Raw genomic sequence first — 25,425 nt, forward strand, 5'->3', positions numbered from 1 at the left:
GTAAATCACCTCAACTGCTTACCTGGCATTCCTACACTGCCGTTGGCAAGAGTAACAGACTAATGCATTCTTGCAGTCTCCAGAGCGTTGCCATGCCCGTCGTAGTATCGATCATCGTAACTTTGTTGACATTGAAATAATGAAACCAAGTGTACCCAATGACTTGTGTTTTAACACCTGATCATAACCAGTGCGCTGTTTGCAATCTGAAGCTTTAATGCATGTGCGATTTTTAACAGCGATTAACGTTTGCTGCCATCCCTGGACACATTGAGAGCACCAACCATAAATGAGAATTGTATTTATACTATGTGCCCTTTTATCCGTCACCGAAAGAAAAACGGTTCCCGTGCTCCTATAATGCTTTATATGTTATAATGCCAGCGTATGATGCCATGCTATGATGTCGTACATGGGCACCAAATTACATTATAATAATGTGCCATTAAGATTCACCACACACGAGACATTACAAAATCTGTTTTCACTTCACCTTTCTCTCTCAAGTGTATCACTGACAATACTTGGAAAGCGTTGAGATGTCAGTGGAGAGTGAGCGCCCCGGCGGTCTGTTAAGTCCCCGAACAATAAAATCAACCCGGTATATTGAAATATCTCAGCGGTCCGCGTTGCGCCCGTTTGGACGTCACTCACAGCTCACCACACACAAATAAGGCTAACGTAAGTCTCGCGCCAATGGGCGGAAATCGAATGAACCCGTCATTTCTCTACGAGTGGACGGCCGGCGAGCAGCCCCAGCAGCCGCATTAGACAACTAGTCACACGGGACCGGTAAGTATGACGCCCTCTGACTGGACTTTGTGCATGCTCCGCCCTCGGCTGAAGCTCCTCAGGGTCGGAGTGCAGTCCAGCCTCTAAAACTCACCCAGTTTCGGCGCCGGCGCCCCCGAGCCGTCCAGATGACGTCACCAGCCCAGGGCGTGGCGAGCCCGCCATCGGTCCATGGAAAGCACACACACGCGCGACACGACGGCCGTTGCGCCACACCCATTGTTTCCGCCCCACTTGCTCGGTGCGGCAACACCTGGGACTGCGGGTGCCGGCTGACCGACGCTCCCGTTCCATGCTGGAGCACGTGCAACTCGCTGGATCTGTGCTGGATCTGGACGCCGGATCTGTGCCGCACTGTCGTCCGTTAGATGGCGATTCGCTGTGAGAATGCATGTGTGCAACGCTGTTCCAGTTCTTGCGTTTATGGCATGGGCAGAACTCAGTCATTCCTTCTTGACCTTCGGAGCTCCTTAAGAAATATGGCCAAAAATAGGAAGGGGGGAACAGTACAGCTTTCGTGTGTTTCAGTTTCGCACAGTATCACATGCCCAATAAACGTTATCTGTCGTCCACTTTGTGCTTTGTGCTGCCATTCGTTCCGACGCACAGCGATCCTATAAAACGATAAGAGAAACGTTTCTAGGGGTTCAATGATCAAGGCTTCATGAACTTGAATGACTTTTTCACAAAGTGCGTTAATATCTGAATGCCAATAGCAGCGGGTGAAACAATGTAAGGATTGAACATGCGCGATAAGCCGAGTCACATGACATTCAATGGGCGTCAATGACCAAGATCACCTGAAAAATCGACGCATTTTAAGCCTGCAAAGTGTGTGTTTACTTTTCTGTTTTGCTACTTCGGCCAAGTATGGAGGGACGGAGACGGAAGATACTAGGGTGCCAATGCCTTCTAAAGAGATGCGGGGTCCCGCCCACGGCGTGCAGGCTCGCGGGATTAAGTTGGCTGAATTCATAGAAATGCCGTCAGAAGTAAACTCGGAAAGTCCAAAGTAGCTGGTCTTGTCCGGTCTGACAGGACAACATCCACTAATATGTGACCAAACGTCTGCCGGGGCCGGCGGACCTGATGAGTTTAGTGAGAGGATAACGGAGACAACATATTGAGCTTTGGCTAGGAACACAATGCTTGCAATAAGAAAGCCGTCACCCACCAGTGAGATGGCCAGCCTGTCATAATCCTCAGCGATCGGTTTTCAATGATCGAAACCCGCAAAAAGTTGTTAACAATGGTAGCGATATCTCCGATCACCTATGGAATTCTGCATCACCATGCCTACGTGGGTGGGGCAACGAGCGAACACAGAGCGGCCGCAGGTGGAGCAGGTGGAGCCTTCCGCTCTCCGGGTGGGTAGGGCAACGAGAGAACACAGGGATGCCGCAGGTGGAGCAGGTCAGACCACAGAGCGGCCGGGGTGAAGCGGGTCAGAGCACAGAGCGGCCGCAGGTGGAGCAGGTCAGAGCACAGAGCGGCCGCAGGTGGAGCAGGTCAGAGCACAGAGCGGCCGCAGGTGGAGTAGGTCAGAGCACAGAGCGGCCGTGGGTGAAGCGGGTCAGAGCACAGAGCGGCCGCAGGTGGAGCAGGTCAGAGCACAGAGCGGCCGCAGGTGGGGCAGGGCAGAGCACAAAGCGGCCGCAGGTGGGGCAGGTCAGAGCACAGAGCGGCCGCAGGTGGAGCAGGGCAGAGTCTTCCGCTCTCGAACAGCAACTAATGCTCGCATTCAAAAGCCAGGATTCATTCTCTGAGGCCGAGCCATAGGTCTGACCGGCCTCAGCATAAACGCTTCGGCTAGGGCGGTATTGCGTTCCTTTAGATCTAGCAAGCAAGAGCTAAGAGATTAGATCAGTACACAAAATCTGGGCGGAGGTAGCGTAAAAGAAGCATTTCGAGGCAAATTTGAATCAGATCATGTATAACTTTGATTTCACGGGACAAATCTTTGTCCGCTGCATGCTTCAAATTTGAACGTCACCACTAATTTTGCCGACAATAGACGCTGCGGTGCTTTGTCGGGGGCTTTGTTTACTGTCTGCTCCCAGGCTAAACCGCAGCAGTGTCATTACCGCGGGTCAGCAAACAGCCCCACACCTCCGCATGCTCAAGTGTCGGGGCGAGCTTCCGAATTAGAGGATGAACAGATGGGCAGCCATAGTTAGCGATAACCATTGAACACCCTGCGAAATGTCCTGACGTTATCTATTGTGCATATGAGCGCTACAGCCTAAGGTGCTATAGGAGTGCTCTGCAAGCCGTCCTAGTAATTAGTGACTGCACCAAAGGCAGCCTTGGCGTTGAGAGAGTTTGGGAGAGGACTGGAGTGCATTCAATGCTTTCAACATATATCTGTCGCCATGTGTGCGGACGCATTTGCACGTCAGCGTTCGGTGTCAGTTCTGGCATCTGAGGGCAGCCGACATTTGAGTTCACCTTTACCACGAATTTCCAGTCGACTTGACGTTCGTCGGCGCCGTGTCAGTCGGTTTTGAAGGTTGTTGACCTTTGACACCGGTCTCGACCTGGTCCTGACCCCCGGCACAGCGCCGACCAAAGCGGCTCCTGTCACCGCAGAGCGGGCCACGGCGCCCAGCTCGCTGACGGCATCCGCATACGGCCGCCGGGACAGGATAGTTTGGCCGCGCGACACCATGACCGTGAGGCGGGAAAACATCTCCAAAACGCCACTTCCACATGATCAATATCAAACTCCATACTGGTACGACTGAAAGTAGTGGCGGTAGCAAACCGATTAGAGCGCTGCCCAATGCCTTTGCCACTGCCCATAAATTTCACGTAGCAGGGAAACACTGCCGCATCCGTTCGAGAGTCCGTTTACGGTGCCGGCACTCCCGCTCTGCGCAGCGACATTGAACATGAGGCTGTCAGGATAGATGGAAAGAGAAACGTTGGACAGACGAACATTCTGAACACTGTGTCGCGTAGCCGCACAGTGCTGGTCTGTCACCATTGCTGGCGCTTGACAGTGGTGCTGTGATAACGATGGAGGCATTATGAGGTCCTCATTGCTTTCGCCAATTACCACCCACATTTCACTTCACCAAGAGCCATGCAGAGCATGCTTAGTGTTGCAATATCCCATACCACAAATCTATGGCACGTGTGGTATGGAACAACAACATATCTAACGGACATATCACGGGTCAGAAGACTTATCAAAGATGCTCGGTTTTCTTCAAACCTACTGGCATGATGAGTGCCGCTCCATGAATCAGCAGATTATAAAGCAGCCAGCGTACGATTTTAATGACAGAACTATCCAGGGACAAAGCCCACATTGCTTCGCACGTCATTCATGCAAAGCATCACATAGATAACAATTAATTCAGCAATGAGTCTATTTTTGTCATCATGATACAGAATTCTGTGGCCTAGTTATAATGGGCGGCTTTATTACCCCTCATTTACCCATTCAGAATTGATGTCGGAGGTGGAACTATTGGTGGTTACAATTGCTCAAGAACGTTCCCACGTTGCGGCACGACTGTCGACGCACCGTTTGTTTTACTGGGCGATATGTTATCCGCACCTCTTGGCTCGCTTGAGGTAACCATCGAGGCGGTCTGACCCTGCATGCTTCAACGACGTGCTGGTGTACCCGAAAGCCAGACTGCGATACCTTAATGTTTTAGTAGCAGTCTGGACTGTTCGTGCATGAATATATAGCACACGCGCAAACGCAAGGGGTGGGTGATAGCAACGCACTGCGGTGATTTGTATGTAATAGACATGCGGCCAGTGAATTAACTATCGTAACCAATGTCCTTAAGTGATGAGTTTCAATCATTTGTCAGGGTTGAGAAAGCATACAGTGAAATTTCTTTGTATTACTGGCATTGCCTGAAATTCCCTTCAGTAGTTAATAAGCATCAGCTATGGCGATACCGGTGCATGCATTTAACGACTACTGAAATGAAGGACTATATTTTCTAATGCTTGAGTTTTACTTTAAATGATTTGTCCATGCCGTCACCATTCTGATGCTACATGGGAAAGTTCATTTACTCAGCAACGTGAGCTCCACAACATTTGCTTCCTGAACCATCTCGCCGTGCACTGCTTTCTCTGTGCCGCGCGCTCCAAAGCCAACACGGCAGCACCTGAGCGCATCACTCGAGCCACCTGAGCGCGTCACTCGGACCACCTGCACTGCTTTCTCTGTGCGGCGTGCTCCAAAGCCAACACGGCAGCACCTGAGCGCATCACTCGGACTACCTGAGCGCATCACTCGAACCACCTGAGCGCGTCACTCGGGACCACCTGAACGCATCACTCGAACCACCTGAGCGCGTCACTCGGGACCACCTGAACGCGCCACTCGGGACCACCTGAGCGCACCACTTGGGCCACCTGAGCGCGCCCCTCGGACGACTTGAGCGCACCACTCGGACCACCTGAGCGCACCACTTGGACCACCTGAGCGCATCACTCGGACCACCTGAGCGCACCACTCGGACCACCTATGCGCATCACTCGGACCAGCTGAGCGCACCACTCGCACCACCTGTGCGCATCACTCGGACCACCTATGCGCATCACTCGGACCACCTGAGCGCACCACTCGGAACAGCTGAGCGCACCACTCGGACCAGCTGAGCGCACCACTCGGACCAGCTGGGCGCACCACTCGGACCACCTGAGCGCACCACTCGGACCACCTGAGCGCACCACTCGGACCAGCTGAGTGCACCACTCGGACCCGCACGCGGCGACTCGGTAATCACACCCTCAGTGCCAGGCCCGCTCCCAGCCGGGCCGTCTGCGGCGCCGGCGGCTCTTCTCACAGCGCTCCATCCCAAGCGGCGGCAGTCGGCCGCGCTCGGCGCGGCCCGGTGGCGCCGCCGTCAGCGGCACGGGCGCCGGGACGAGGCCATCCCGGCGCGGCGCCGCGTCGGCGGTCGGGCGCGACGCAGCCAGCGGCGCGGCCGCCTGGTCCCACCATTGTCCCGCTCCCAGACGTGATTAACGCCGTCCACCGGCCGCAAACGGTCGACCGAACGGCCGCCGCGCCCACGGCGGAGCGTGCCGCGCGGCAGATGGCCGTGACGTCATGACGCGCCGCGTGTGACGTCACACCGCCTGACGTCAGACACACGGACGTATCAGACTGGTCGGGCGTCAGCTCAGTGTCACATCACGAGGCGTGATAGAGAGATCACGGTTGGGGTCACGGCCAGGGTGGTGGTTTAAAACCCTACCAATATGGTTTGTCCATCAGACCATCTGCCGCCGAAGAGGAAACTGACCATCACAAATGCTATTTGTGATAGTCGCAAATCAAATACCACCAAGAGGTGAGCGAAAGTGACCGGCTTTTCCACGGAAACGCGGAATGTGTCGGATATCGTTGTGTATTATGAACAAATATGGGCGAGAAAATGAAAAGCGCAATAAACATATTGTCTTTCAATGCGAATAAATACAACACTGGAACTTCAGTGTACCATTCAATTGTGAAGCTAACACGACTACAACCAACGGGTCAGTCTTTGGACCATCTTGATCAACAACCATGAACGGTCACCACCAAGCTTAACCAATAGCGGTTCAGATCCTAGCCGTTGCATCTGTAAGTCGGTCTCGTCAAACCATAGACAGCGTACTGCCTCCTTGCCTCACGAAATCCCGAATCCGACGCGCGATACGACCAAAAAAAGTGTCGTCGTCGTCGTTTGGACACCCGAAACACGTGCGCGCGCACCCACGCACACGCGAACAAACACACATCGCCTTACGTCAACCACGACATATCAAAAGAGACAGCTGAAGAGCACACTCAGTGGCTGAAGCAGCGGTACATCCAGTGACGTTCACTCAGCCTTCAGGGCGGAGCCGACCGCACCAAAAACACACGCGGCCCCCGCTGATGCTGTTCGACCCAGCACACTCCCATGCACTGGACCACATGGTTCACTGGCAGCACTCGGGCTCATCTTCATAAATCTAACCACCACGTTCTTGTGTGAACAACCAACTGTTCAGTCGGCCCTCAGTCGCAGCACCATAAGGCTGCGGGGTGCGGAGCGCGGCACCGACCCGCGCGCTCAGGCGAAAGCGACGTGGCGACCCGACACCAGGTCAGGCCACGGCGGTCGGTGAGACTGGCGGTCAGCAGGGCCGCCAGATTGACGCGTCTCCGGCGCCAGGCCTGCTCTGGAAGCGCTCCTCCATCTCCTGCTGCTGCTGCTGCTGCTGCTGCTGTTCCTGCTGCTGCTGCTGCTGGTGATGGTGCGGGGTCAACCAGTCGGACAGACCGCTGAACTGCTCGCTCTGGCGCTCCTCCGCCGGCCCCTGGCTCGGGAACAGCGACGGGTACAGCGCCAGCGGCGTGCTGAGGTACGTCGCCGCCGGCCCCGCCGCCGCCGACGCCACGAACGCCGCCGGCTGGTACCCGGCTTCCGAGCGCGCCAGCGGCGGGTAGCCGTCGGCGCGAGGCGGCGACGAGTCGCAGCCGGGCTGCGGGCGCCCCAGCGGCAGGTAGCCGTCCGACCGCGGCGGGGAGGGCGCCGCCACGCCGTCGGCGGCGCGCCCCAGCAGCGCCGAGTAGGCGTCCGCGTGTGGCGGCGTGGGCGCGCCGCAGCCGGCGGCGCCGCGCCCCAGCAGCGCGTAGCCGCCGGAGCGGGGCGGCGAGCCGGCGCCGCAGACGGCCGGCTCCGGCGCTTCCGGGTCCGAGCGGTACCCCCGGCGGCGGCGTGTACTCCGTGTCGGAGCGGTACCCGGGCGGGGTGTACTCGGACGGGCCGGAGGCAAGGCTGGTCAGCGGCGGCGGCTGGAGACTCGGCTCCGGCAGCACTGCAACCGAGCACACAGCCGCCATTAGTGACAAGGTCTCCTCAGCCAACAACGGTCACCAGCAGCTAGGGTCTATCTCAGCCATCAGAGGAAACAAATGGGTAAAAGTGTGAAGTCCATCTCGGCCAACATCAGTCGCGGGCGGGGTCACCGGGCCAGAGTTCCCTTGGCCAACGGCAGCCACGCCCCTGGAAAGGCCGGGGGCGTTCCGCCCGGCGCCGCGCCACTGGGTGGTGCACTGGTGATCTGATCTGGTCGACGCAGCGAGCACGGAGTCTCGTGAGGGCATGCAGAGATAATGCTAACCGCGGGCAATCGCAGCCCAAGGTGTCGCAAGCCTACTTGAGGGGCCCACGTGTATGAGTTCGAAAGCTGCTCAGCACGTCGTGAAGACAAACGAGAATGCTGCAATTAACAAGTGGGCACCGGGGGTGGTTGAATACTCGTATCTACGTTTTATAAGTTTTAGCGATTTAAGAGAGCTCTCAAAATAATTTGCCATATAAGCGTCATGATTCTGTGATATTACAAGGCGATCCGCGACTAGGCGGCGGACTCTTTGTTTTCGGTAGCCGTAAAGTACCCATCAGTCAATGTTTTTTAATCTTGATTGTGGCAAAACTCATCGCAAAAACGCTTCTCCCGTAATCATTGCTCGTTACCTCCCCCGCGTTCCCTAACGCTCCGACAATGCGCAACGCAATACATAACTCGTCAATAAATAATTGACCCCAGACATGCATAAATAATTCATCATCTCCTTCAATTTTGTTTATGAAGAGGCATCTTGCCGAGTACAAGACTCGTGCCACTTTGAACTCAGATGACATTGCAAAACACTACTTCTGAGGCTTGCCAAATCTGCATACGGCGATTAAGCTGCACCACCTGAATCCTCAGTGAAAAAGTATTCAGCACCTCACGGCATGTGATCATGATGGTGCATGTTGGGAGAGACCTTATATACATGCATACACTTTGCATGCACCACATAATTAGCACTAGCCCTACAATGGCCTAGCATGAACATTACTTGACTGTTTTTCATATGCCTGACCCGAGTTCACCTGATCCGTTATGATTAAACCGAGCATGATTTCGTTTCGAAGACTTCGAGCAAGCTCCATGACGCGAAACCGTAACTCACGCACTTTTATTTGTGCGGTATGAATGTTCGGTGATATACGACCGTACATCGGTACCGCACAAACACGGTAGATATATGTTTCCCGTTAGGCCTTATACTGTACATGATGTATGCTTCCTTCGACTCTTCCCATCCACCAGTGTCACGCATCAGCATCTCAAGGAAAGCCAGCGTGTTTCCGGCCCACAAGGCCGCACGGCGCGATCTGAAAATGGCGTAAAAGCTTACACCATTTCCAGATCGCACCGCCAACCATAGCCGCATTGTTTTGCGTCGTAAATTTTACTTTAAGTGTACCGATTCGAGCCGCAAGCGACCGTATTTGGTTGATCTTGTCGCGTCAACCGACGTGAGATGTTGTGAACTGGGCACCCACGGCAGCCGCGTCAGCCGACGTGAGGTGTTGTGAACTGAGCACCCACGGCAGCCGCGTCAGCCGACGTGAGATGTTGTGAACTGGGCACCCACGGCAGCCGCGTCAGCCGACGTGAGGTGTTGTGAACTGAGCACCCACGGCAGCCGCGTCAGCCGACGTGAGATGTTGTGAACTGAGCACCCACGGCAGCCGCGTCAGCCGACGTGAGGTGTTGTGAACTGAGCACCCATGGCAGCCGCGTCAGCCGACGTGAGGTGTTGTGAACTGAGCACCCACGGCAGCCGTGTCAGCCGACGTGAGATGTTGTGAACTGAGCACCCACGGCAGCCGCGTCAACCGACGTGAAGTGTTGTGAACTGAGCACCCATGGCAGCCGCGTCAGCCGACGTGAGGTGTTGTGAACTGAGCACCCACGGCAGCCGCGTCAGCCGAGTGAGGTGTTGTGAACTGAGAACCCATGGCTGCCGCGTCAGCCGACGTGAGGTGTTGTGAACTGAGCACCCATGGCTGCCGCGTCAACCGACGTGAGATGTTGTGAACTGAGCACCCATGGCTGCCGCGTCAACCGACGTGAGATGTTGTGAACTGAGCACCCACGGCAGCCGCGTCAGCCGACGTGAGGTGTTGTGAACTGAGCACCCATGGCTGCCGCGTCAACCGACGTGAGATGTTGTGAACTGAGCACCCATGGCTGCCGCGTCAGCCGACGTGAGATGTTGTGAACTGAGCACCCGTGGCAGCCGCGTCAGCCGACGTGAGGTGTTGTGAACTGAGCACCCGTGGCAGCCGCGTCAGCCGACGTGAGATGTTGTGAACTGAGCACCCACGGCGGCCGCGTCAGCCGACGTGAGGTGTTGTGAACTGAGCACCCACGGCGGCCGCGTCAGCCGACGTGAGGTGTTGTGAACTGGGCACCCACGGCAGCCGCGTCAGCCGACGTGAGGTGTTGTGAACTGAGCACCCATGGCTGCCGCACTTGTCGATAGATATTCTAACAAAGAACTAGGAGCCGAGCGCCGCTGGCTGCTCAGACGGCAGTGCCCCCAGTAACCTGTCACGCCATTTCCTGGCCTATCTGCAGCCGGCGGGGGGGGGGGGGAGGGAGACGTCTCCCCGGCGTTCTTGGAGGCGGCGCGGATGCTGAGCACTGAAGTATCGGCACCAGAGACGGACATTCCACGGCCGCAACTTCCCGCGAATCGAAGCGACGCCGGTACTGACTCAGCGAAATTTCCGCGCGTTTTGTCGCATCGACTTGTAATTACTGCAATCATCTTTACAAAAGCCCGCCCTGCACAGGGCGCCCCTTGCGATCCATGGCCGGAGACGGCGCGGGGCGGCCGGGCTACCGGCGGCCCGCCGTGCGGCACCCTCTGGCTCACCTGCCGGAAGGCGGCCGGGCTGCCGGCGGCCCGCCGTGCGGCACCCTCTGGCTCACCTGCTGGAAGGTGCGGACTGCTGTCGGTCTGCAGCAGAGCCTGCTGGCCGGGGCTGTGGTAGGAGAAGCCGCCGCCCTGCAGTGACGCCATGTTGCCCGGCACGCTGCCTGTGGAAGCCAAGATAGCGTCAGCGACGTGGCAGTCGCGCCCAATGGCCTGCTTCTTCGTCAAGGACTTGGCCGGTAAATACTCGCCCCCCCCGACGAGAAAGCCAATCAGGAAGTGTAAAGGTGTCAAAAGCTAAAAAGCATTCTTAAAGACACAAAGTGCAAACGGCGTTTTAAACACATTTTGAACACGCTGAGAAAAATTTTACTGCTTACGTAAGAGAACATTTTGCTTCATGCCACAAAAAATAAAAGCACTGATCAACCCAAAATAATTTAAGATGCTAATGCGAGCAACGCTTAGACTTACTAGGCAGGTAAGCGTACGGAGAAGGTGTGTAACCACCCCAATGGCTTGATTCCTGCAACAGCTGTCCGGCATCTGCGACAAAAGAGGCGTGGTTAAAGAAAAGTCACTAATACACAGCTCTTAGCTTCAGTCACGGAACAGCGCAAGGAATCGTTGGGGGCATTTATGGCACAAAAACACCTGCTCTCCTGTTCAGCGTGTTTAACGCATTCAAGCTGAGGCAGCCCGTATATTCAGCTCCTCGCACTCTGCCTCAGTGCCCGGTGTCGTGTTCTCAGCTCGCCTGCCCGCCTTCCCAGTTCCCGGCGTCGTGTTCTCAGCTTGCCTGCCCGCCTTCCCAGTTCCCGGCGTCGTGTTCTCAGCTTGCCTGCACGTTGCCCCAGCGCCCGGCGTCGTGTTCTCAGTTGCCTGCACGCCTTCCCAGTTCCCGGCGTCGTGTTCTCAGCTTGCCTGCCCGCCTCCCCAGTTCCCGGCGTCGTGTTCTCAGCTTGCCTGCACGTTGCCCCAGCGCCCGGCGTCGTGTTCTCAGTTTGCCTGCACGCCTTCCCAGTTCCCGGCGTCGTGTTCTCAGCTTGCCTGCCCGCCTCCCCAGTTCCCGGCGTCGTGTTCTCAGCTTGCCTGCACGTTGCCCCAGCGCCCGGCGTCGTGTTCTCAGTTTGCCTGCACGCCGCCCCCGTGCCCGGCGTCGTGTTCTCAGTCTGCCTGCACGCTGCCCCCGTGCCCGGCGTCGTGTTCTCAGTTAGCCTGCACGCTGCCCCCGTGCCCGGCGTCGTGTTCTCAGTTAGCCTGCACGCTGCCCCACATGTGCCCCAGTGCCCGAGCCTCGTTTCCGGCCGACGATGTCCGGTATTTCCGGTGTCTGCCGAGCCAGGCCCGTTGGGCGCCGGCTGCCGAGCCCACCGAGCCCGCGCCTCACGCTGCAGGTGGGAACTCAGGGCGGTGCGCGCCGGGCGCGGCGGTGTATCTCGCCATATCGCGGCATTTCCTGCAGAAGCCAGCCGGCTGCGGGAAACACCCGTGCATCACAAGAGCCAGGCTCGCCGCGCTGCCGCCGCCGCCGCCCGCGCCGGAACCGGTCGGCCCTGAGCCGAGCCGGCCAGAGCTCGACGGCGAGGCGGGGGTGCGCCGCGAGAGCGCGCTCCGCGTCCAACGCCACAGCCCGCGCCGCGCCCGACGGCCGACTCCGCCTTGGACGTGCGTGTCGCTCGAGGGAAGGCCTCCGCTGCAGCCGGAAGCGAGCCCACTGGGACGCCCTGCGGATGCTGCAGGAGCGCCGCTGCGACGTCGCGCCGCGTGTCGGCGGCTGCCACTGCCGGCGAGATTCCGCGCCGTCCGCTCGCAGCACGTGGTCCGGAAACGCCGGACCCGCGGAGACCCGAGCCATGCAGCCGAGACCGGTCGGACTGCGGCGTCACCCCTGACGAGATGACCGACTGATGACTCACGGCCTTGACTGACCGATGGCGATTGGTCGGCACGTAACCGATGAACCGGTGCGGCTACTCCCGCTGCCACTCCCAGCGCGTCACGACGAAGATGAGCCGGGGTATCACGGCTATTGGCGGACGATGCTTACCAGCCTTGGGCGCGAGCAAATCAAGACCTGTCGTCGTTGATCACTCTCGTTTGGAAGATTTGAGGTAGTAGACAGCCATGGAAAATTCCAGATTGTCTCTACGTTGTCAAACCCCTCCCCGTTTCGTAATGCTCCATGACATAAACAACAAGCTTTTGAAACCCACCGTGACAACTTCAAAGCGAGCAGGCAAGCGATCCCCAGTTTAAGCATCTTACTCGACTCGCATCTCTCAGGCGTAAGCGAACGATTGTGACATCGTGTTTCCGGAACGTCCCGCCAACGCGCGTGACGCGGGTGGCTCGGAGGACGTCCGGGTGGGCCGACATCCGCCCTCTCCTAGCGCCCTTCAACAGAAGTCCGCGCCGCGTGGACAGCACCGAACCGGTCCAGACGGCAGCGCATCTGACCCGCTGCCGGCGCCGAGGGCCGCGCCACGTGGACGACTAGGCAGGGGCATCCGCTGTCTGCCACCTTCAGCGACAGACAGCGTATTCAGTAGTTGAGGTTCGGTGGTTCAGGGGTTAGAAGACATAGAGCGCATAGGCCCAATCCTGACAACCGCTGGGTGGCCAGACCATCGATGTAGCAGATGAGCTGGGACGGCGCAGCCATGACGCTCCTTCCCGCGCAAAAGCTCCAAGAAGTACGTTTGTTACTGATGAATTTCTCAAGTCGCATCCCAGAGCCATCTGACATTGACTGCTCGACGTAAACACGACCAGAGCGCTCCGACAAAACACTAGCGAGTGCCCAACCTCGAACACACATTTTCATGCTATCTTGTCACGAAAATCGCTGTCAATGTCTGCATGACATTTACCTGACGGCGTGACCTATAATGGACGGCCGTGTCAACATTGTTGCTACGGGCGTAACCTTTTAAGGTCACCTTGGTGCCAGAGGAAAACACCAAATACTACTCTAGGATAGATAAGGGGCGGGAGCTGGCAGTTCTTTGTGTGTTGCAACCAGAGGCGTCATTTCGGCCGCCAAAATTATGGCCACAATTTTTACACATGCTTCTAATGAAATGCAACCCTTACCAAGCTGCGGCCATATGGAGGAACATAAAAACTCCCACATACGTCGTGTAAATATGCGAGCTAGTAAATACGCTGGCGAACAGGAATCACATCCTGCTATTGTAAAACACGTTGTGCGAGGTGTTTCCCTGGGTGTGTGCAGCCTTTCAGCCCGGGACCGATCCGCTGACCCGACGCAGCGAGGTGGAAAAAGCCGACGTCCGTCCGGGGAAGCCAACTATCTGTCCGTACCGAGGACGCTCGGCGCCTGGGTTCCGGACTGCCGACGCGGCCCACGCCGGGCCGTGACGGCAGAAAAAAACCCACACCGGACGAGCAGCGCCGCCGAGCGCGGGCTTCCGGCGGCCGGCCCGGCTCCGGACCTGGCGGCTGGCCTGGGTCCGGCTCCCCGGCCCGGCTGCGGACCTGGCGGCTGGTCTGGGTCCGGCTCCGGACCTGGCGGCTGGCCTGGGTCCGTCTCACCGGCCCGGCTCCGGACCTGGCGGCTGACCTGGGTCCGGCTCACCGGCCCGGCTTCAGACCTGGCGGCTGGCCTGGGTCCGGCTCCGGACCTGGCGGCTGACCTGAGTCCGTCTCACCGGCCCGGCTCCGGACCTGGAGGCTGGCCTGGGTCCGTCTCACCGGCCCGGCTCCGGACCTGGCGGCTGGCCTGGGTCCGGTTCCGCGATGTGGCCAGATATCAGTGTCGTCGGATGTCGGGAGCTGAAGGCAGCAGTTGGTGGATGTTGGTGCCCCGTAAGTGGCTGTCTGAGGCTGTTGGGAGGCTGGCAATGAATGCGGGCAGCCAATGGGGTTCGTGCCATATATGTCTCCAACTCGAAGTTCTATAGAGGACAAGTATTTACACCCAACCCGGCGCATCTCGAGGGCATACGAAAGACGTCACAGTCGCTGTGATCAATCTTACACGGTTCTCTTTTCGTTTTGGATATGACATTTGTCTTTTCTGCAGCTTCATGTTCGATCGGCTCTCCGAGTCTCATCCTGTGCACAAACAGCCGAAGCCCTCGCCTGATGAGTATAACTTGCTTCGGGCGCCGGCCCCATGAACGGCCCCGATGCATACAAACTCGAAAACTACCTGTCATCTGCCGTCTGCTACCGGAATCTTGAGACGATTACATTAGCATTACCACACAAAGCGGCCTACACCGGGCACATTCCACCGCTACCGTGGCCAGCGCGTGGCTGGTTTGTAACCGTTACAGGCTTCCGTTCATACACCACGCGTTGTTCACACACCATTGGCGACGCTGTGCAGCACGCCTGCGCACGCTGCGTTTGTCGCGTGGGCATCAGGAAGCCGTGGCAATGATGCCAAGGCGATGACGTCTTGACATGATATTAGAGCTGTCTCACACAATTCCCAATTTTGAAACACCATGCACTTTTTTATCAGGTAAACCAAACGCTCGGCCTTCCATATTCCGACTCATTCCTCGTAAGCGTCCGACACGAAGGATCGAACAGATCCTATCCATGTATGGTCCCAGACGCCACGGATTCGGCGTGCTCGTACCAGCGGAGCAGCGCACGACTCAGATCTGCCGGTGTCGACCTGGATGGCTGAGCTTGCCGGCCGGCGGCACTCACGTCGAGCTGCAGACCTTGACGCAACGCGCCACCGGGACGCTGCACCGCTCGCGCGGAGCCCAGCAGCTGGTCGGCGCAGCGGCTCGTACGCCGAGCCATGACAACGGCCCGGCGCGCTGCACCGCGTCCAGCGCTGAACTCTCGTCGGCACGGACCGCAGACGAATTCCGCGCAGTCTCCGATCCCCGTCGTGGAGCGTCAGAGTGCTCTGTAACGGGGCGCTGCGCGCGCCACCGAGAGCGGCGCCCGGCACCAGCGGCCAACGAGAGCGGAGCCCGGCACCAGCGGCGGCCACCCGAACACAATCTCTGGCCAGTGTGGAACAATTATAAGAATTCAGGTCTAAAATGACTTACGCCGTGATCCAGTGTACATATGCGTAGTTGGACACGTGGGCAAATCGTAAAGAGCTACATCGCTGCGGAAGTTATGCACACACATATCGGGGCAATAAAGTGAGGAGCGGAAGCCGTATGAGATATGAGCTAGTGCTGGCGGGTGGCTGTCAAGCCCCGGCCGGATTGCACCGGTGCCGCCGCCCACCCCTCCCCCCGTGGAGGATATCACCGTCACCCACCGGCACTTCATGCCTTCCGTTCCACCGGCACGGCCCAACCGGGCGCATTCCAAGCGCGCAAAAGCGCGGGACGCAGCGCACGCCGACATGTCAGTTACACTGGACATGTCTTATTAGTACCGCCTGTTAGGCGACGGGCGTCGATAAAACAGCCGCGTTTTTCCGTAATGAGAGTCTTTAATCCGTCGCAGAGCTGCAATAGTTCCGTAATTAGTGCGTGCTCAGGAAGTGCGGGGTCGTTATTGGGGATTGACCCCACGGGTAGACGGGCGCACCAATCCGTGTGTGATGTCTTTGTACTGGACGACCGTTAGATGTGCCCGGAGTGTCTTATTTTCTTTGGTGAGCCCGTGTGGGACAGAAAAGTAGGGAAGATCAGGAGCGGGCAGTTGCTCTCATATTTGGCCAAACTGAGCCTCAACCAATTCGGAATGCCTGGAAAGACAAAAACTGGGTTTTCTCGAAACCCTGAGGGCTTTTGTCACCTCTAAGCGACGGGACTGGACAGAAGGGGTAGCTAGTGCGGCAACCAATTGACGAAAAAGACAGCAACCAGCAACAACTGTAACCAGAGACAAAAGGTATTGACGCAGATGACGGCTATTAACAACAGGCACGAATATCAGCGTGAGCCAGAGAACTCAACGGAAAGATCCGGCCGGTTTGGAGAGCGACAACAATGACTCCGCCGTATCGCCCCAGACCGAATGTGATCGGCAGCTGTCCATCTGTCAGCAAGCCATAGCAGAACAGAAAGAGTCATCCAGTTACGGAAGTCAACAAGTCACGCAGAGTAGAAGCACTGACATGGTAGCTTTAACCATGCAACACCACACTATGTTCTTCTGCAGTACAACTCCGACGAGGTCTGGCTATGAGGCACGCCGGGTTGTGTGACCACACCTGCCTGTGTCAACATGCCAGGCCTAGACTGCACTATCGCAACTGAGAACAACAGCCCTGCTGTGCAACCATAGGTACCATTTTTCAAAACGAAACTATTTCATATCCGTGGAATAGGTTCAAAACGAAATGTTTCGGGAGGATTCAAAGCGGGTTGGTGCAAACTGAAATACATTTTTGCTGCGCGGCTGCCTTGCAAGCAAAGCCCCTCTAGAATCTGTCTGAGATGTCTCACGGAACACGTACACATTACAACGAGCCATATCCTTTTTATACTGCCGACATTCCGTAAAGCCGATCTCCTGGCAGGAAAATCCTGTCTCATCCCGGGCTTCGTGCAACGAAAGTTCAGAGATGACCATGCGGATTTTTTTGCAGATTCAGCTCACCCCAGCATAGCAACTATGCATAGTTAAGTTCGAATTTAAGCATTCCTGAAGACGGGTGTCCACCCCTACCCGGCCACGAGCGGCCCGAAAGCTGGACGAAGTCACGGTCCGTCACCCTCGCAAGGGCCGGTTGCAGCCGTCGGCGGGCCAATGATGGGAATTGGGACGCGCCGCCACTCGGCTGAGGAACCGCAGGGGCAACAGCGGCGGCTCAGAGCTGTCAGCTGTAGCCGCTCGGAGCTGTCAACTGTGGCGACCCAGGTATGTCAACATGGACCGCTCGGGACATCAAGAGTAACAGATCGGGCCATCAAGAGTAGCAGATCGGGCCATCAAGAGCCACGACTGAGATCGTCAATAACACCGCGTCAGAGCAAGCCACGGCAGCGAATCAGCCGCATGGACAAGACCGCATGCCATCAATCGCAGTGGCAGGCGCGGGCCTCCAGCGACGTGTCTCAGGACTGCCGGCTCTAGTGAGGGAGAACTTCGAGTGCCGATCGCTTAGAACAGTGAGCACAGCGCACGGTTAATCTGAAAGCCACATATGGAATTGCGGCGAAAGCATCAGTAATAGGCATCGCGTTCTGTTGCCAGAAATGGATAAGCTTCGCAACCAAAACTAGTCACAAAAATTGATGTGTAAATATTGTAAACTGCATATGTGTGTAGATACCAAATAACTCGCAACAAATATGTGCTTTGTCAAGCCACTACGCACCTGGGGAATCCCCAGACACAAATCCCATGGCGGGCGTCTGCAGCCTGCAAGATAAGCAGCACAGGCAGCGCGGAAACTTTCAAGGACGTGATTATTACATAATGTGCAGCTTATCCATGTATGAAACGCTGCCACATGGCACATTATATAATTTGTACAAGATTCCCAACTGGTAGGACTCTAAATTTTCAATGTGTTAGTAAGTTGCTCAGTGCATTTGCAAGGAACATTATTCACATAAATGAGGCAGTGGTAATAGCCTTATTCCTCGGAGAAAAACGAGGAGACTGGAGGTATAAGTGGGTTGATATTTCGGCAACATGCTTTTATCGAAACAATATCAACCAGCCTATATCTCCTTTCTCCCGTTTTTTGTTCTCCGAGGAATAAGGCTATTACTACTGGCTTTCAATATGTTTTTGATTGGTTCCCTTTCTACAGGGGTTTGAGGGCGCGACGACATGAAATGTCGTTTTGTTGCTTTTCGAGAGGCCACCAAACTACGGAGGGTCCAGCATATAACCATACTCCTCTGAGCACTGCTACTGAAAAATTACAACCTACCAACTTTACTGGTAAATTGGATAATCTGTTAACTATTAACTACTCCTGGCAACAACGTCCCACCGGTCCGAAATCCCGTGGGCGTTTGCAACTAACTTAAAAAACAAGGCACGGTAGAGGCTCATTGGAGTCAGTCAAAATGTAAGGAAATCAACTGACGCGTACGAATCATTTCATTGTTTAGTGTAACCACTACCGCCTAACACGCTACTCACAAAATCCAAAATGAACGGGTGGAGATGGCTGGGTTGCCAAAGAAAAAAACATGACAAAGGTGGCACGAAGTCCTGTCCCAGCCTCAAGTTACCAGGACGTGGCAACCAGTAACGACCTTCGGATGGTTTATGCATAGTCAACAGTCAACTATCTCTGGGGAGTGACGAGTACATCCCTATTACGAACAGAGCCGTAAGCCGAGTATTCATGCACCATGGAACATTTTCAGCTCGAAAGGCCCGGTCCTGCAGTCACGCTTTCTATAAGCTAATAGATTCGCAGCCATCAGTCGCAAACTTCCCGCAGTTTTGGACGGCGTGTAGGCAGCGGACTGAAAATTTGGGTGCTTTGCCGTTTTAAGGTGTGTGAATGCATGAATTCAGGCGTGTTTACATACAAGTCCCCCGTTTCGACTAATGTGGGAAACGTTGAATTTTCCGTTTGATAAAATCAATAGAACAGCGTCAAAATCAAGGTCATGACTAAACAATGCAAGGAGTGCGGCGAAAAGGAATTACCATGGCTTAACTGAGCAGAGATAAAGCAATGGCATGGACGCAAGTGTGCACCACTTTATGCAGCTGATCACATTTACTCAGCGCAGTTCTTGAACCCTCTGGTTTTAAGCAATCTTTCGAGGGGACTGACCTGCAAAAACAGCATTTTAGAATAAAAAACAAACAATTACGACATTATCATCATAACACATCTTTTGCTCGCTTTGGAAGGAAGCTTTCTTTAGTTACGCTGCGATCATTCTAAAAGTCTTAGCCTCGACACGGGCCCAGTGGGAAACGGGAAGGTACCACATAGTGTTGTTTTCATCTGGAGGAGTTTAGATTTTAAGAAGGGCAGGGCTATGAACTGCACCGAATGACCTTCCAAGGTGGGGATTTCAGCTCAAAACCCCACGGAAATGTTGAACACTTCCTTGACGACGTGTTGTATCCATAGCGCCACATCGCGCCACAACGCCACGGACAAAGCAGCACAGAAGAGGTGGCTTTCCGGTGCTCACGATTGGTTGGAGTTGGAAAGTTACTTTGTAGAATTAAAATATTTTGCTTGTTCGAGAGAAATACAAAATTAAAATAGAAGAAACCTGACTTGAAAAAAGCGCCAACTCAAGTTTTCCAGGCCCAAACACCACCAGGTACTGGAATCTAAAGCAATGCATTCAGGGTAATTTTGCTAAGGGTTAATAAACAATGATTGGCGAAAGCAGCACCCAAATAGCTTCCTTGGTTGATTCCCTCAATGACACAAATATAAATCGCTGCACAAGAGCCACACTCGCAGTGAACTGAACACCCAGAACGTTAAGGCTGAACGAGAGTCGCTGGTCGAAACGTAAAGTCTTCTGCATCATGGAGAAATTGAGCTGAATCTCTTCTTGTGAAAGACGACTGTCGTAAGTCTGCTCTGCTCGGATCTCATATTTCCTAATTACCCTCAAAGTGAACCATAACCTTTTATTTTCATGACATACGAATGCCAACAATCCCTTGGTATGATCAATTTGTGGGCTCCAATATCTCCAGTTCCAAAGTCACACTGCCCCATAGTTTGGATTTTGCCATAGACTGCGCGACGGTCATCCTTATCTTTGTCACCAGCTGGTTGGGCCGTTGCCAAATGGCGCGTCTCATTCGATCTGGCTACACAGTTCTGCCCCTTTCTGGGACTCAGCTTCGGCTCCGCCGCCCGCCGCCGCTCTCGAGTGCTCAGTGATAATCCGCCGGCCACGGAACGGCAGATTACCTGTGTTCGTCCAGACGTTGATGCCAAAACACAACAAAGACGCCAGACCGCTGTCACAATGCGATAACTAGACTTTCCCTTCACCTCGCCCTGCCAGGCGCTTCCTCAAGGCTCGTCTCCGGCAGCACAGCGCACACCAAGCGGGGCCCGTTCGGCGGCGGCGGCCGGCGTCGCCCGCGGGCACGCCCCGGCCGGCCGGTCCACTGACCTGACAGCGGGCTGACCCCGGCGGCGCCCTTCAGCGCCAGGCCATCCGCCTTGCGGCGCAGGTGGTCCAGGTCGCGCAGCGGGTCCGTGAACCTGCCGTCCGCGTAGGGCCGCTGCCCGAAGCCGTACGCGCGGTACTGGTGCTGACCTGCCGGGCGGAGGCGACCCGTTCAGTGTCGCAGCCCGACGCGGGTCCCTCCAAAAGCTGCATCACGCTCACACAGGTGCCCCTTCAAAAGCTGCATCACGCCCATACATGTGCCTCTCCAAAAGCTGCATCACGACCATACAGATGCCCCTCCAAAAGCGATGCATAGGAAAATGCCGGCAAAGGTGACTTTACATGCTAGGAACCACGACACTTTCACAGAACTCCTCGGCCGGAAGACTAAGTAAGTTATCAGAACTCACGGCACTTTCCAGAAAATGTGATTTGTACGAGCTGGCCGGCCGACGACCATTGCTAGGTTCACTGCACGATTTCAATTATCATTTTCTGCTAGTTGTTAAAATTCCACGCGCGGGTATAGTCTGCACTTCCTGGTGCTGGATGACCTTGAATGAACCGTCACCGCCTGAATTTTCTCAGTCGTGACGTCAGCGCGCGGTAGGAATTCTGGCACTCAGATTACCAAATATAACACTGACCGAAAATCTCCGTAAAAGCATGACATTGCATGTTTCTGCTTCCTAATCATGGGTCAGATAAGTAGCCATTCCTGTCAATAACAAATTCAAAAGAACGTCCACTGGATGGTCGCATCAGTGCACTGACAGACGGCGTTGATACCCCGTAAGCGCTGTACAGCTAAACCCAACATACAAGTCAAAAGCATTTCCCGTCTGCTAAGTCCTCTCGTCCCATCCCCAGACCCAACCACCGGGGAACAGGATTTTCCGACCACCGGGGCTAAGATTATGATGACTCATTTGCGCATATACCTGTGGGAAAGTGAGCGTGCCGGAGTACGCTTACCCCTCCCCCTTCTAACCTCGTACACGGGATTTTCCGACCGCCAAAGTAACTGGTTAGTGCTGCTTACTGGCTCAGCAGGCCGTCCAGCGTCCCTCGATCTTTTTGAAAGGGCGCACGCTTTTGGACAAAGCGGTTGTCCTTTCGAAATCACTACTTGCGTGGCAGTCACCACACTCGCCACTGCACCGCTTGTATCGCAGACATTATGCATGTTTCAAATCCGGGTAGACTCAAGACGCCGTACACTTTGCATTCTCAGATAAACACAAAGATGCCTAATTGCTACCGTTCACACGAGCTCCAAAGCGTGCACGTACTTCGGAGAACAGTTTGCTAGTTCCGTTTCTCGCGCTAAAAAGCGATTGCGACAGCTTTCTTCGACGACATGTAGGTTGTCTCATGAAGAGCCGTATCAGAAATCGATATCAGAATCAGGTTAGGACACGCCACTGGTGACTACTCCGGCGGTATGCTCGTGCGCCGGCTAGATCCAATGAAGTCATCGTGCATGCGGTAGCGGATACCAGCGAGTCACAGATCGTGCGCTGGCCGGATCTTACGAGTCATAGATCGTGCGTTGGCCGGATCTTGCGAGCCACAGATCGTGCGTTGGCGGGGTCCAGACAAGTCATCTTTCATCAGCGGGCTTTACGCGGCCGCAGCCTGACTCAGGGGCGTCGACGGCACAGGAGGACGGCACTGGCGGCACCCGCCGAGCCCCATCCGTAGGAGATGCCGCACATGAGGAGCCGCCGCAGTGGGACTGAGGGACTTTACCGGGCAGGGGAGCACCAACCCAGCCCCTCCCAACGGCTGCACCACACGAGAAGACGGCACGAGCGGTCAGAGTAGCAGCAACGGCTGCAACGGTGTGAAGGTACCCCTCGGGCCGACATCACCGCCTACCGAGGTACACAGTCTGACAATAATCTGTCACTTCCACAGCGTCGGAGAAGTCAACGGGGTCTACCGGCCGGCAAGCCGAAGCACCGAAAAACCATTGTCAAAAAGTCATTGTCATGCAGTACTCGCCGGCTTGATTTGAAACGAACTGCCTGAAGCCAGCCTCCATTATAGACAGCTACCATACATGGGTATGGAGCACAGTTAGCTAAGATATTCACCTGGAATGAAAGCCGAGAATCAAAGAGGGCATGCAGTGAAGCCAGATGACAGAAACTGAGTGGATGTGAGTAAACACTGGTGGCATAGTACCCCTTATCCGACGTTAGGTAAATCATTTAGTCAGCTGGAAGCGACGGCATTGTGCGGCTTATTCCCCCCAACCGTACTCCCTCAGGTTGGCTTCGATCTCATCTGGAGGCCCCGGGGGCATCTGCAGCTCATCTGAGGGCCCTGGCCGCACAAATGTGATGACAGCGAGAGTACGTCCATGCCGTGGTTGATCGGGACAGAACAACTGCTTCTCTGCTGCGCTCTCAGTGTGGATTCGAAGTAGTTTCTTTGTTATTCGATTGCAGCTGAGAGCGAGGGAGTTTAACACGCGCATAGCTATGGCTCGCCATGGCCAAAGGAGAAGCTTCCGCAGGTATGCAGTATCCGCGCATATAGAACCGCTCATGAGCCCTCAACGGAGCGCGAAATTAAAATCCTAACGTGTAAAGAAACCTGCCTTAGATCCTGAAGACGAAGTTTCATCCCTTTAAGGATGCCAGGATTTGTGTCGGTGAAAGGCGGAGCGAAAGAGGGCCTCTAATCTGGACCCTGCACATTGCACCCCTCCCTACCCGCCGAGCCCGGCTTGCAGGAGCCGTCCAACCGATGCACGAGATACTGGTTTTCAGGAGGCAATTGCTAAAAGATCTTAACTTTCCCGTCAAGGTCCAAAAGCAACAGCTACAAGCCAGTGCACTGACCTTCGCTATTGCCTGTCTGAAGCTGAACAGTTCTTTGTCCCTCCACAGCCAAGCCTTACACGCCTCTTTCGGCCGACAACATAGTTGTGTCACGATTGAGCGCTGTCATCCATCTTAATGCGAAAAACGACGATAAATTTGCAGAGCTACGTGACACCGGTGCGGACGCTGCGTTCCAGGTGCGCAGTAAGCCGGCGCACACTCGCAGGTGAAATTCTCATCCGCGTCCCGATAAGGAAGGCTTATGCAGCGCCGAGGTTCACTGGACACGGGGCCTGCGAACTGTCAGGGCCCCCGGGTTCATGGGCCGGCAAAGCTCGGCCCGGGTGCCCCCAGTCGGCAAACAAAGAAAGGTGACCGGGCGCACTCCGCAGAAATGACGACACCGAAAGCCGCCGATTTTTCAGCGCCGCAGGAGAAGACAAAAAGTTCAGGTAAGCCTCGGCCTGCTTGATGGTAACATCATGTGAAAGATCCATCCGCTGTCAGATGACAGTTGACAGCGGAGAATGGCGGTCCGTGCAGCGTGCTGATGGACATTCAATGCAGCCATATACCCGATGGATGTACGATGCAAAGCCTTCTAGGCACACATGCCCGTCCCGACAGTGGGAGGGAGGCATCCAGTTGCAGGCTAACAGAAAGGAGCGGCGTGAATTATACACAGAAGTTTCTCCTGTAGCATTTCAGTACAATGCCAGTACTTCGGAAGTCACAGCTTCGCTGCACCCTATTTAAGTCTCGAAACAGACTCTACGTTAATTGTTTAAGACCGCACGGACACAAATACCTTATATAAAAGTATGCTCATATATTCCCGGCACAGCTAAAACTTGGCGGCAGACACCACCTGTCATGAGTGAATGATCGTCATAACCTATAGGGTGATGGAACAATGGAGGCACTTCGCACTATTGTGTGCAGGTGAGTTAGTGCTGAAGTCGGCATTATGTTGTCTGCACAACGCGGCGCGTGACTGCCTCTTACAATGCGTATGTGCACTGCAATGCATATGCATGTGTCTTAGGTATACAGGTGAAGGAGTGCAGCAGTCATCAGCTTCGTGTCTACTTAACGCTACTGATGTCAATTTACCGTCACAGTGACATCCTCTTAGAGGTTGACATTGGAGACAATAGTGAAACCTGGGTTAGCATTCACATCCCGCATACCGAAGGCATCGACCCCCGCGCCGACAAACCTCCGCCGTTACCGCCCAGGCATAAAGTCAAACGCGTGAGCACGCCGGCACGTTAATGGCGTCATTTTCGGCGAAGTGCTGGCGGCTCGCCATCCGGTCTGCAGCAGCAGCAGCAGCGGCGGCAGCGCCGGGCAGCGGCCCGTAGGTCACTGTCGGCGCCGCGCCGGCCCGCCGCGTGGGCGGGACGCGCCCGTCACCGACAGGGCGTCCTTGCCGGACCGGCGCCAGTCTCGTCGGCTCGATGGAGGCGAGCTCCTCGAAACAGGCAGGACGGCAGGAAAATACCGATGACTCGCCGGCATCGGGAGCGCGGCGCGCCTCATCGCCCGAGGCCGCGTCTGCAGCGATTGCGGCGATGCGATGCGACGCCGCCGCATGACCGTGACGCATCCTACACCAACACCGGTCGCTCGCGGGGTCGATGACGTCATTGGGGTCGGTGGAGTCATCTGGCGCCGGTGACGCGCGGACCGGTTCGAGCCGCGCCGGACGCGGCGTCGCCGCCGGCGGGCAGCCGGGATATCCGTCCGGCGTCCGGTCGTCGGCGCTGATAAAACAGACGGCCGCGCGGCGGCGGGCTCTCCCGCACTCGTTCGCTCGAAGAAAGGGGCGTCGCAGCGATCAGACCTCTGTCGTCAGACCTATCGGTGACGTCATCACCGAACAAATCTAAGATTATGTTCCAAGGCGTGAGAGAAGCGTTCAGTCATGTGTACAGACAAACCACATGTAGGATTACCTCAGTGACCATCCGTAAATCTGCCTAAAGCTCGCCGGACCATCATCCTTCAAAGGTTTGTGAACCTGCGAAGATGCACA

General features: G+C 55.7%; 1 protein-coding gene across 1 annotated transcript in view; it reads right to left on the reverse strand.

The window, feature by feature from the left end:
• Window positions 1–5,097: 5,097 nt before the first annotated feature.
• Window positions 5,098–25,425, reverse strand: part of LOC119101844 (protein lozenge-like) — a 29,263-nt gene continuing 8,935 nt past the window's right edge. Inside the window, exons 4-8 of the mRNA XM_037225269.1 lie at window positions 20,554–20,700; window positions 11,000–11,071; window positions 10,582–10,689; window positions 7,508–7,620; window positions 5,098–5,244 (exon numbers count right to left, since the gene is read on the reverse strand). Coding sequence (XP_037081164.1) covers window positions 5,098–5,244; window positions 7,508–7,620; window positions 10,582–10,689; window positions 11,000–11,071; window positions 20,554–20,700 — 587 coding nt within the window. The remainder of the gene's footprint in view (window positions 5,245–7,507; window positions 7,621–10,581; window positions 10,690–10,999; window positions 11,072–20,553; window positions 20,701–25,425) is intronic.

Source organism: Pollicipes pollicipes, unplaced genomic scaffold (assembly GCF_011947565.3).
Source record: "Pollicipes pollicipes isolate AB1234 unplaced genomic scaffold, Ppol_2.1 Scaffold_4881;HRSCAF=5763_pilon_pilon_pilon, whole genome shotgun sequence".
Lineage (NCBI taxonomy): Eukaryota > Metazoa > Arthropoda > Thecostraca > Pollicipedomorpha > Pollicipedidae > Pollicipes > Pollicipes pollicipes.